This window comes from Cnephaeus nilssonii (genome assembly GCF_951640355.1).
Source record: "Cnephaeus nilssonii genome assembly, chromosome: 5".
NCBI classification, from domain to species: domain Eukaryota; kingdom Metazoa; phylum Chordata; class Mammalia; order Chiroptera; family Vespertilionidae; genus Cnephaeus; species Cnephaeus nilssonii.
In genome coordinates, this window is record NC_137076.1 from 105144526 (window position 1) to 105154678 (window position 10153).

Genomic DNA, 10153 nt, shown 5'->3' on the forward strand with positions numbered 1-10153 from the left:
GCGGGGCGGGGGCGGGGCGCCCGGCGCGGCTGGAGCCGGTCACCCGGCGCAGCCCCTTCCCCGGAGCCCGCCTTTCATCTCCCCGCGCCTGGCGCCTGCCCGCAGCCCAGGCCCGTCTACGGCCCCCTCCCTCGCCCCTCCCCCGCCTCCTCCCAGCCGCGGGGACCCAGCGCTCTGTCCCGGCGTGGCTAACGCTGCGGTCCGCCTGCGCCCTCCCCGGTCCCCGGTTTGCAGGCGAGTTTTCGCCCGGGACTTGCGGTGCGCGTGCCCGCTGCTCCACACCGGGCCCCAGCGCGTGCCAGCTGCCCGGGGGAGCGGAACGGGAGGCTGCGGAGGTGCGCGCAGGGGCCTGGGCCGCGCCCGTTCCCCCCCCCCCCCCCCGCCCCCGGACCCCCCACTTCTTACCTGCGTGACCTGGGGCTGCATACTCAGTGCATCTTAACCTTGGGCTTTTCACCTGGGAAATGGAGACTCTAATCTCCCCGAACGGTGTGTTAGAACAGGGGAGACGCGGGGGCCAGGGCCAGGCACTAAGGCATCCTGTAGCGCCGAGGCTTGGTGTGACCGAGTTCCCACTGGAAGCCACTTTCCTGCCTACGGGGATGTCACCTTAGGGAATGCCCCGTGAGTGCCCAAGCCAGCCCTCCGCTGAGGCTGCACCCACTCCGCTGAGCCCCGAGTTCTCCGCCGGGGCCGGGAGGTTTGACAAAGAAGCCACAGTGAACCGCACGCAGGCGGGCGGTGCGCCTCGCTTTCTGGAGAGCTGGCCGAGAGAAAGCAGTGGATAAACTGTTACTGCTTTTGATAGACAATGTTTTCTACTGATTCCCCTACATCTTTATGTAGCCTATTGAATGCAATCACCATCAGAACCCTCTCAGGTAAGGGTTCTCTCTGACTTCAGGGACCAAGAAGCAGGCTGCGGGGGGGCGGGGGGGGGCGTGCAAAGTGAGGTCCCCAAGGTCCGGGCCAGGAATGCAGGACCCGGCTCTCCAGAAAGGGTTCCCGCTGTGCTGAGGTCCCACCCTTTTCCCAGCAGAAGTGAGTCCCCTTCCTGAACGTCCCCACCCCAGCAGGGCGCTGGGAGGGAGCTGCCGGGAGAGGAGTCGGGCAGGCTAGTTGCCCCCTGGGCATCTCTCCTGTTCACGGGCAGAGCTTGGCACCCCGGCTCCCAGCACCAGGAGTTTGCTTGTTTGCTTGCTTGCTTGTTTTTTTGTTTTCATCTCTACCATTTTCCTATTTCTGGCCTCATGCGTTTCTTTTCCCGTGTGGACACCAGGAGGAGAACTTGGCTCCCCCCTTTCCCTGAAAAGTTCATCCATCAAAATAAAAGGACCCCAGCCGTGTGGCTTTTTATTTTAATTTCCCAGGAATGAGCCTGGGAAATGGATAGATGGGAACAAGGCGTTTGCAGAGCCATAAAGCCGTGGCTGGGCACAGCCCAACGGGCAGCCCAGCCGAAGCCTTTTGCACACCGTGGCACCTGGGGGCTCAACGAATTTCAGGTTCGCTTCCAAGACAGGCAGCCTGCGCCGGGCTGGGCACCGCTCTCGGAGGCACAGGTCACAATCTGGCTTTACCTGTCCGGTATCTGAGATGCCTATCAAGCCAACCATCACCAGAGGTGACTCAGGGGAAAACGCACACGTCTCCAGATAGCTCTCATAGTTGCTGTTGTTTAACTTTCTCTGATTTTCCACTTTGTTGAAGGAAAAAAAAGAAAAGAATGTGCTTGTTCCTCGTGGAGGGAGAGGGACTGGGGGGCGGGGGGTGAGAAGGCCGTGGTTAGGACTTCTTTACTCTTTAACTTTCCAGGACAGTTTATAATCGCACTGAATTAGCCGGCCATGCAGGCTGTTTTTATCCTCGGAGATTCAGATAATGCCTGTTTGCCTACCCTGACCCAGCAGTTTCACTCCAGGCAGAGGTGGGGGGGGGGGGGGGAGGAGGAAGCAGGGCATCAGAGAGGTGCTCTGGCAGTGGGTCTGGGGTCAAGTTTCTAACTAGGAGCCTCCAAGCCTTGGCCACTTCAGTACCTTCCTTAAGAGGCTCTGGTAACTGTTGAGCGAGCGTGTGCTGTGTGCACGGCCCTGGGCTGGGGGACTTCTATTTACCTGCTCACTTGCAGAAAAAATGGTTCCGATCCACGGACCAGCAGCTGCCACCCAGGAGTCATTGGAATCTTGGCCCAGCGGCCTGCAGACACCCCAGGCCTCTGTGCACATGAAGCTCGCTCTCCCCTTCCCTGGGCCGAGAATCAGAGGCAGTCGTCAATAAGGTTTGAGATGAATTACCCAGGTACGATTGGGAGTGGGGTGAGATCTCTCTCTCTCTCTCTCTCTCTCTCTCTCTCTCTCTCTCTCTCTCTCTCCTTCCTTCCTTCCTTCCTTCCTTTTTAAACCAGGTGTAATGTATGAAAATGTGCTTCCCCAAAAGGTCCAGAGGCCTGGGGTGTGCAAACTCGGAACCCTGTATTTCTGAGACTTGCAAGAGAGAGGAAGGCATTCGATATTATCGTGGCTTTTCTTCCCTTGTCCTCCTCCAAGGCAAACACTGGCACCCAAACGCACACGACAAACATAGGCCCAGACAAACGCAGGAACGCAGAAAGCGCCTGGGCTGGAGGAAAAGGCCCGGCAGGAGCCTCCAGAAAGGAGGTTCAGGGGAAAGGAACCGGCCGGACTCCAAGAGGGCACTGGTTTCCTTTTCGCGTGGGAGATTGGGGACCACTGGCTTCATTTGTCCAGTCGGGACTGTTTGGGAGCCGGCAGCCCCTGACCCCCTCTGGGGCTCTGGGTGGCCTCTCCTCTGCCAGGGGACTTAGGTAACAGCGGGCGCCCATGGGCACTCACTCAGAGCTAAATACTCCTCTACGCGCCCCGCACTGCTATTCCCTCTCCTAGGGAGGCTGGCCCGGGTTCAGTGCGGACCCCTAAAGTTGCAAAAGTAGCCCAGCGTTGGCGCATAGTAGGCGCTTCCTACATGTTTTTTGCAATATTAGCTGCAGACTTTAAACGCGTTCCTGCGGTGTGGGGAGGAGTGTGATACAGACCCGGGGTGCCTTTTCAAAAGAGGGGTCCAAAGAGAGAAGAAATGGGACTCGGAGAACTTCCTCTTTAAATAATCGGCCTTAATTACGCCTTGGACTTTTTAGTTTTGGCGTGATTATAACCCTTGAGGGATCGCCTAATAACAACTCTGCTGACTGCTCCTGTAATTAACTCCTAATTTATTTCAAACAGGGGGGAGGGTAGAAAGGACCGGCCTCTGCCGCAGGAGCCAATGGGAGGCGAGCGTTCGTGACGTCAACGCCAGGGCCGGCGCGGATTGGCGGGGCCGAGTCTCCCACTTCCCCTTGGAGCAAAGGCTCGGCTCCCGGCGCGCCCCTCCCGTCTCCCCCCCAAAAAGTTTGAGTCGCCGCTGCCGGGCTGCCAGCCGAGTCGCGCGCCGGGACCTACGTGGGGCAGAGAAGTCATGGCTTCTCCGTCCAAAGGCAAGGACCTGTTTTCGTCGGATGAGGAGGGCCCGGCGCTGGTGGCCGGGCCGGGCCCGGGGCCCGGGGGCGCCGAGGGGGCCGCGGAGGAGCGCCGCGTCAAGGTCTCCAGCCTGCCCTTCAGCGTGGAGGCGCTCATGTCGGACAAGAAGCCGCCCAAGGAGGCGTCCCCGCGGCCAGCCGAGAGCGCCTCCGCCGCGGCCACCCTGCGGCCGCTGCTGCTGCCGGGACACGGCGCCCGGGAAGCGCACAGCCCCGGGTCGCTGGCCAAGCCCTTCGAGACCGCCTCGGTCAAGTCGGAAAACTCCGAGGATGGAGCGGCGTGGATGCAGGAGCCCGGCAGATACTCGCCGCCGCCGAGTGAGTGCGCGCCCGGGCGGGGACGCAGGCTGCTGGAGGGAGCCGGGGGCGGGTTTCCAGGCCGGGGGCTCGGGGATCCCTCTGCCCCGTGCGCCCCGGAAAGCAGGCACAGCTGGTTTGGGCCCCTGGTTAGCCCCAGAGTCCCGCGCGCCGGCGGCATCCTGCACACCCCGTGGGCGCGGGCGCAGCGCGTGACCCGGGTCCCCTCGCGGTGCAGAGTGTCGCTCGCAGTTGCGGACTCGCTGGTCCGTGGAGGGCGAGCCCTCGCTGGGTTTGCGGGTCGCTTCCCTTGGGTTTCTCCAGCCCCCCGGCCCTGCGCTTCGGCCACTTCGCTTATTTTTGTTTCGCTGCCCGCCAGGGTCTGGGGAGGGAAGGGGGCGTGAAGTTCACAGCCCCGCGAGGTGTGCCCTCCTTTTGACGGTGAGCTGGCTGAATCTAGCCCGATATCGGGTGGAAATCCTGACCTCCCCTGGGCCCCGCGGGCGTCGAAGCAGGACCCCGCGAAGGGAAGGCGGCAGAGGCTGGCGCGGGGGGGAGATGTCCCCGCAGCCCGCACCTCGCCCACGAAGGCCCGAGCTTCGCTGGGAGCGGGCCGGGGCTGCAGCGCGGGGTGCCCCGCTTGGCTCAGTGATAATTAAAGGCTTCCCTGGGCGCCCAGCTCAGCAGACCCCAGTCATCGCTGGAGCCCCGAGGTGCAGGCAGAGGCGGGGACCTGGGGTTGCCCCCCCCCCAACCCCCTTTCTCAGACACCCAGACTTTGTTTTAAGAAGACTGACTTGACTGGCAGTGGCCGAATTGGGCCGGGCCCTGGTGTCCTAGCCAGGCTGCTCTGGGGTGCCCTGGCCCCAGACCTTGCATCCTTCTCCCCAGAGGGACCCAGCAGAGGTCCTCACACCTGCACCCCGCTTCCTGCAATGGGGCGGGCAGGCGGGCGGGCGGGGAGTCGGCCCAGGGGAGGGGTGGCTCCTTGGGCTTCAGCATCCGTGTTGGGGCCCTGGGGCCTTCTGCAGGTTGGAAGTCATTCCCCACAACGTTTACGTCTCTCTCCCCCCGGGCCTTGAAGAGTTCTCCACCCGCTGCACCGCTGGGGGGAGGTGGGCAAGAGGGGGCTTGTGGAGGGACGTTGTATGCAAAGTCAGGAGACGCATCTCTCTCCACTTCCACCCGTCAGCCCTCGAGGCTGGAGAGGCACAGGATTTTGTGAACAAAACTAGGCCGGCTGCCCCGGCGTCGGAGGCTGTCCCCTCTGGCGTCTCTCTCCACCCTGACAGAAACTCCCAAAGATTCAAAGGGCGTGGAGATTAAGGACTCAAAGAATTTAAATACAAGTTTGCCCAGTGCTTTATGGCACTTCTGACCGTGTTATCTTATCTGATCGGTGCGGCCGCGGCCGGCCTCCTGGGAGCAGATGGGGACTTCTCAGCAGAGTCCAGCGGCTTCCGCACACCCGGCTGGGGCTTCACAGCGAGGAAACGGGGCGCCCCGGAGTGACAGGGCTCCGCTGGGCCTTCTAAAACGTCTTACTCCGAACCTCACCGCGTGGCCAGGATTGCTTACCCATTTTATTGACGGGGAAATAGAGGCTCAGACACTTTAAGGGACTCAAATATTGAGAGCCCCACGGGTTCCTAGGCCTGGGCCGGTGCCCCGCGGCACACGGAGCTTTCGGGCCTTCCCGGGAGACGTGTCCAGAGGTCAGAAGTCCCACTTCCTCAGGCCTCCAGGTTCTGGGACGGCCATTCCCCGCTGAACTCTGTAAACAGCCCCACCGCAAAGCGCAACCCAGCTTCCCTGCTGAGTAAGGCCGCCCTGGGCCCCGGAGCTGACCTTCCCATCAGAAAAGCTGGAGATTCCGAGAAAGGACTTCATTTTAAAACAAAAAAGTGGGTTATTGGTGCTCGGGGCCTGCAGAGGCCCAGGGAGTGCGGGGGTGGGAGCCTGGTCCCGGGAGCTCCTGGGGCGGGAGCCTGGGGCGGCCCGCCTGGGCCTGGTTTTGTTATTCAGAGGAAGTAGGATAAATGCTGTTTTGCTTTGTATAATCGCATCCTTCCTCCGCCTGGTTTAAAATGGGGGGTGGTGGGGGGCGGAGTGGTGGGCCGAGAGGAAGCCTCCCAACTTTTCAGCTTTGATGCACGTGTGCGATCCCCGTCTCCCGGATTTCATAATTCACACGCAGCCCCCAGGAGGGACCGTGCCGGCAATGGGAGTTGCTTTCCCACTTAGCGCAGGCTCCCGCGTAGACGCCGGAGCTGGGGACCTGAGCCCCACCGCCAGGTCCTCCTGAGCCCGGCGACCGAGAGGCTGAGGGACATCCCGGGTCCTGGAGGCGCAGATGGTGTGGTTGAGTTTATTTGTAAATTAAGGAGCGGGTGCCCTGGTTTACTTAGGGATTAGCATTTGCAGAAGGTACGCTTCTGCGGTCCTCCTCGCCCACCCCTCCCAGAACGCTGGCTTTCTGGTTGATTGCCGGACCCACTGCCTCTTTCTTTTCAGTCCCTTAACGTGATGATGGTTAGTCACCTCACCCAGGACAGGCCCACTGCTTGCTGGAAGCGGCGGCCGGGCTGGGACTTGTGCTGTGTCACCCTCCCGTCTGAAGTGTAAACTCTTGGGCCACCAAAGTAACAAAACGAGAAATGCGACATTCTCCCCTCGAGTCCTTTGGAGTTACTGGAACCGCGGCTCCACTTGGAAAATTAGCATAGCTCGTAAACGCCAAATGCAGCGAGTTAATTGTTTAGCAACCTGCCCCCCAGCGCCTCCCGCCTCCCCTCCCCTCCAGGAAAGAAGCCCTCAGTGCGCCAATGCCCTGGGCCCGCCAGGTGCCCGGTCCTGTGGCTTCTGTCACCGAGTCCAGTGAGACACGGAGTCTGATGCTGCTGGCGTCCCTTTATTTGGCTCGTGACCGCCTCGCTCTAAACCCTGGCGACACGCGAAGCATTGACACGGTGGCTCCCCACCACAGAACCATGGGCCGGGATGACTAAATGTCAGCACATGCTCTCCGTCCGGAGGCGGCGCGATTTCCCCCGACACTGACGTTTACGGGCGAGCTAATTCTTCTCTCCTCCTCGGTGAAGTTTATATTCCAGAGCACCCGGCCTAACAGCTTAGCCCCCATCTGTGAAGTGATGTTCACGTTTTATCATCTGTAGACGGATGGAATGGCAGCTGCGGCGGTTTCCTGCGGGGGGGCTGCTCCCCCCTCGCAAGATGCTAGTAATTCGCCACAGACCCCGGCTGCAGGGTTACCCGCCGCCAGGGCGTGGAGGCAGTCCAACGCACGCGTCCCGGTGCAGAGAGGGAGCCGGCCCGCTGTTATGAGACCCTTTTCATTTTCTTTCTCAGATGTGATATGTCAGCATCCACCGGAAGTGAGGGTTATTCTGAATCCATCCCCCCATGTTATTGATTTTTGGTTTTCGAGCAAGAGAAGAAGAGGGAGGGAGGGGGAGAGAGAGAAACATCCATGTGTTGTTCCACTTGTTTATGCATTCATTGGTTGATTCTTGTATGTGCCCTGACCAGGGACCCAACCCAAACCTTGGCTTTCCAGGAAGATGCTCTAACCAACTGAGCTACCTGCCTCTCCTCCCCGCACCCCCCTATTTTAATGACGATAAATTCTGCGCAGAAGAGATGGGGTGGTGTTCTTAGGAACCACTTGACTTAGGAGGAGTCTGTTCTTAGGAGTTCTATTTCCATCGCTCTAAGGCTGTTTGATTCCCATAAAGTTCTGTTACACCATTACATTCCCAAACGTTTCATTAAAAGCCTCAATTTTTTTAAATGAAGTAATTTATCTATTTAAATATGGTCCTCCATCCTACTCCCCCCCGCCCCCCCCCCCCGCCCAAAAGAAACCACACACACCTGGTTTTGACAAAGGAATCTCTGAAAGATGAAGGGGGGGCTGGCGCGGGACACCCCTGGGAGAGCGCCGCTGGCCGTGCTAACCGCTCCCTCTCTGTCCCCCAGGACACCTGAGCCCCACCACCTGCACCCTGCGCAAGCACAAGACCAACCGGAAGCCGCGCACGCCCTTCACCACGTCCCAGCTGCTGGCGCTGGAGCGCAAGTTCAGGCAGAAGCAGTACCTCTCCATCGCCGAGCGCGCCGAGTTCTCCAGCTCGCTGAACCTCACAGAGACCCAGGTCAAAATCTGGTTCCAGAACCGGAGGGCCAAGGCGAAAAGACTGCAGGAGGCCGAACTGGAAAAGCTGAAGATGGCCGCGAAGCCCATGCTGCCCTCCGGCTTCAGCCTCCCTTTCCCCATCAACTCGCCCCTGCAAGCGGCCTCCCTTTACGGAGCGTCCTACCCCTTCCACAGACCCGTGCTCCCCATCCCGCCCGTGGGACTCTACGCGACTCCTGTGGGATATGGCATGTACCATCTCTCCTAAGGAAGACTGCGCCACGGACTCCCGGACGAGGCCCTCGCCAGGAAGCAGCGCGCCAGCACCCCGCTCTGCAAACCTCACACGCACCGCCCCGAGCAGCCAGGCTGGCCGGCCGCAGCCCAGTTCGTCCTGGAGGCTGCGGGCTCCAAGCTCCGTTTTCTTGGCGTCGTTTCCCAGGCACCCCTCTCCTCCCACAAAGATGGGCTCTGACGGTTTTATATATAAATATATATAATAAAACGGAACACATTTTTATACAGCAGACGTCAAAATTCAAGTTATTTTGAAAGGCGAAATTTATATATATACTTTTTTATATATATCACCCTAAAGGACTGCTGAAGTTCATTTGTGTGGGGTTTTTATTTTTCTTCTAGGGGGAGACAAATTAAAATGGCTGAAATTTAGTGATTTGGGTGGGATGATTGGCTTTTGCTTAAGGAAAACATATTAGAATTAGACACAGAGTACATAGACCATAGATAGGGACTGAGATTCCTCCCAGGCACAGGCCTCGGTACAGTCTTCCATGCATTAGACTAATTAGAGGCTACCAAATCCGGCCCTGCCCACCCCCTGCACATTGCTACATTGTTACCCAGTTAAAGTTTTACTTTATTTTTTTGTAAGATCAATAAAAGGGGGCTGAGAAGACTGAGCCAGCCTCGGGGTACGGTGGGAAATGGGAGTACTTCCTAATTCCTCTCCAGGCTGTTGCTTACCTCCATTTCAGATCACTGTCGGAGGAATTGATGGTTTCTGTGAAATGCTGGGTCTGGGTACGTCAGCCAGTCCTCACACATTGCAAAAGTGATGGGTGGGGGGGGGGGGTATAGTTAATTCTCTGCTTAAATAAATGTCTTGTAACCATTACCTATATGCTACGTATTCTTGGACAATGAGTAGATCCAGAAAGAAAGAAAAGCCGTGCTTTCTCCATGTGTGTACCTCTTGTATGTGCTAAACGTATTAGGGAAATTTATATACTTTTTTAACGTGTTGGGGGCAGAGGGTGAAGCCATGTTTTGACTTGCTAAGAACCCGGGTGTCTCAGCCCATTTAGCTCCCTTCCCATCCATCTCCCCATCCCTCTCCCCTCCCCACCTTCCCCCGACCAGTATACGTCCTCCCTTTGAAAGGGTGTCTTGTATAATTTTATATATTTTATTGAAGAGTTATTTCTTATCTCTTATTCCGAATTAAATTAAACATTTGTTTTATTGCAGTAAAGTTTGTCCCAATTTAATTCTTTCAAGAGGCAGTCTCTCTCTGTGCTTCGTTGGGCTTTGCTCAAAAAAATGCCACCCAAATTGGGGAGCGGGGAGCGGGGGAGGCTGCTGATTTTTATTATTTTAATGCGAATCAATCAAGTGTTTTGGCCAGATTCAGCAGGGGCGGGGGGGGGGGGGGCGTCCATTGAAAATAGCAAAATACTTTGAAATACTTCCTCTGCAGCTTGGGTTCCTCTTGGAAAAGAAGTGGGGTTTTTGAAACTCCAGTGAAAGAGGAGCTTAGGAGAAAGAAGCGGGGCTGAGGGGCGGCCAGCATCTGAGATGGTCAAGTGGAAATCTTGAACTTGAAATTTACCGTCTATCAAAACAACAACAAACTGACGCTGAGGGAAGAGCCCCTGGCTCCTGGCCAATGGGGGTGCTGACTGGGAGCTCGCTCTGGAGGGTGTCACTGAGGCCTCTTCCCCATTGCAGCCTCTTCCCGGAGGGCCCGGACTAACCCTCTTCCCCGTGGTTGAGGGCGACTGTGGTTCATTCGAGTCCCCTTTGCTTTGCAGCCTCCGCTGGATACAGAAAGGGGGTCAGGCCTGGCCGTGAGGCATCCCTACTGAACAAGTGGCTAATGGGCAGGGGGCTGAGAGCACCTTCAAGGCCACTTTGTGATGCAC

The 10153-nt window shown here is 58.2% G+C and overlaps 1 protein-coding gene across 2 annotated transcripts; it reads left to right on the plus strand.

Moving 5' to 3' along the window:
* Positions 1 to 2137: 2137 nt before the first annotated feature.
* Positions 2138 to 9447, plus strand: MSX2 (msh homeobox 2). Of its 2 annotated transcripts, none has more exons than XM_079773032.1 (3): positions 2138 to 2298; positions 3243 to 3853; positions 7832 to 9447. In XM_079773032.1, exons 2-3 carry the CDS (start codon positions 3475 to 3477, stop codon positions 8254 to 8256), a joined length of 804 nt encoding a protein of 267 aa, XP_079629158.1. In that variant the 5' UTR covers positions 2138 to 2298; positions 3243 to 3474; the 3' UTR covers positions 8257 to 9447. The 2 variants fall into 2 exon arrangements, with proteins under 2 accessions (XP_079629158.1, XP_079629159.1); XM_079773033.1 differs by having other exon boundaries at positions 2138 to 2278.
* The last annotated feature ends 706 nt before the right edge of the window (positions 9448 to 10153 follow it).

What these genes read in the sequence shown, in the direction of transcription:
- MSX2 (XM_079773032.1), top strand. Translation starts at nt 3,475, where the DNA reads ATGGCTTCTCCGTCCAAAGGCAAGGACCTGTTTTCGTCGGATGAGGAG. An exon ending in CAGATACTCGCCGCCGCCGA is followed by an intron (nt 3,854 to 7,831) that starts GTGAGTGCGCGC and finishes TCTGTCCCCCAG; the next exon opens with GACACCTGAGCCCCACCACC.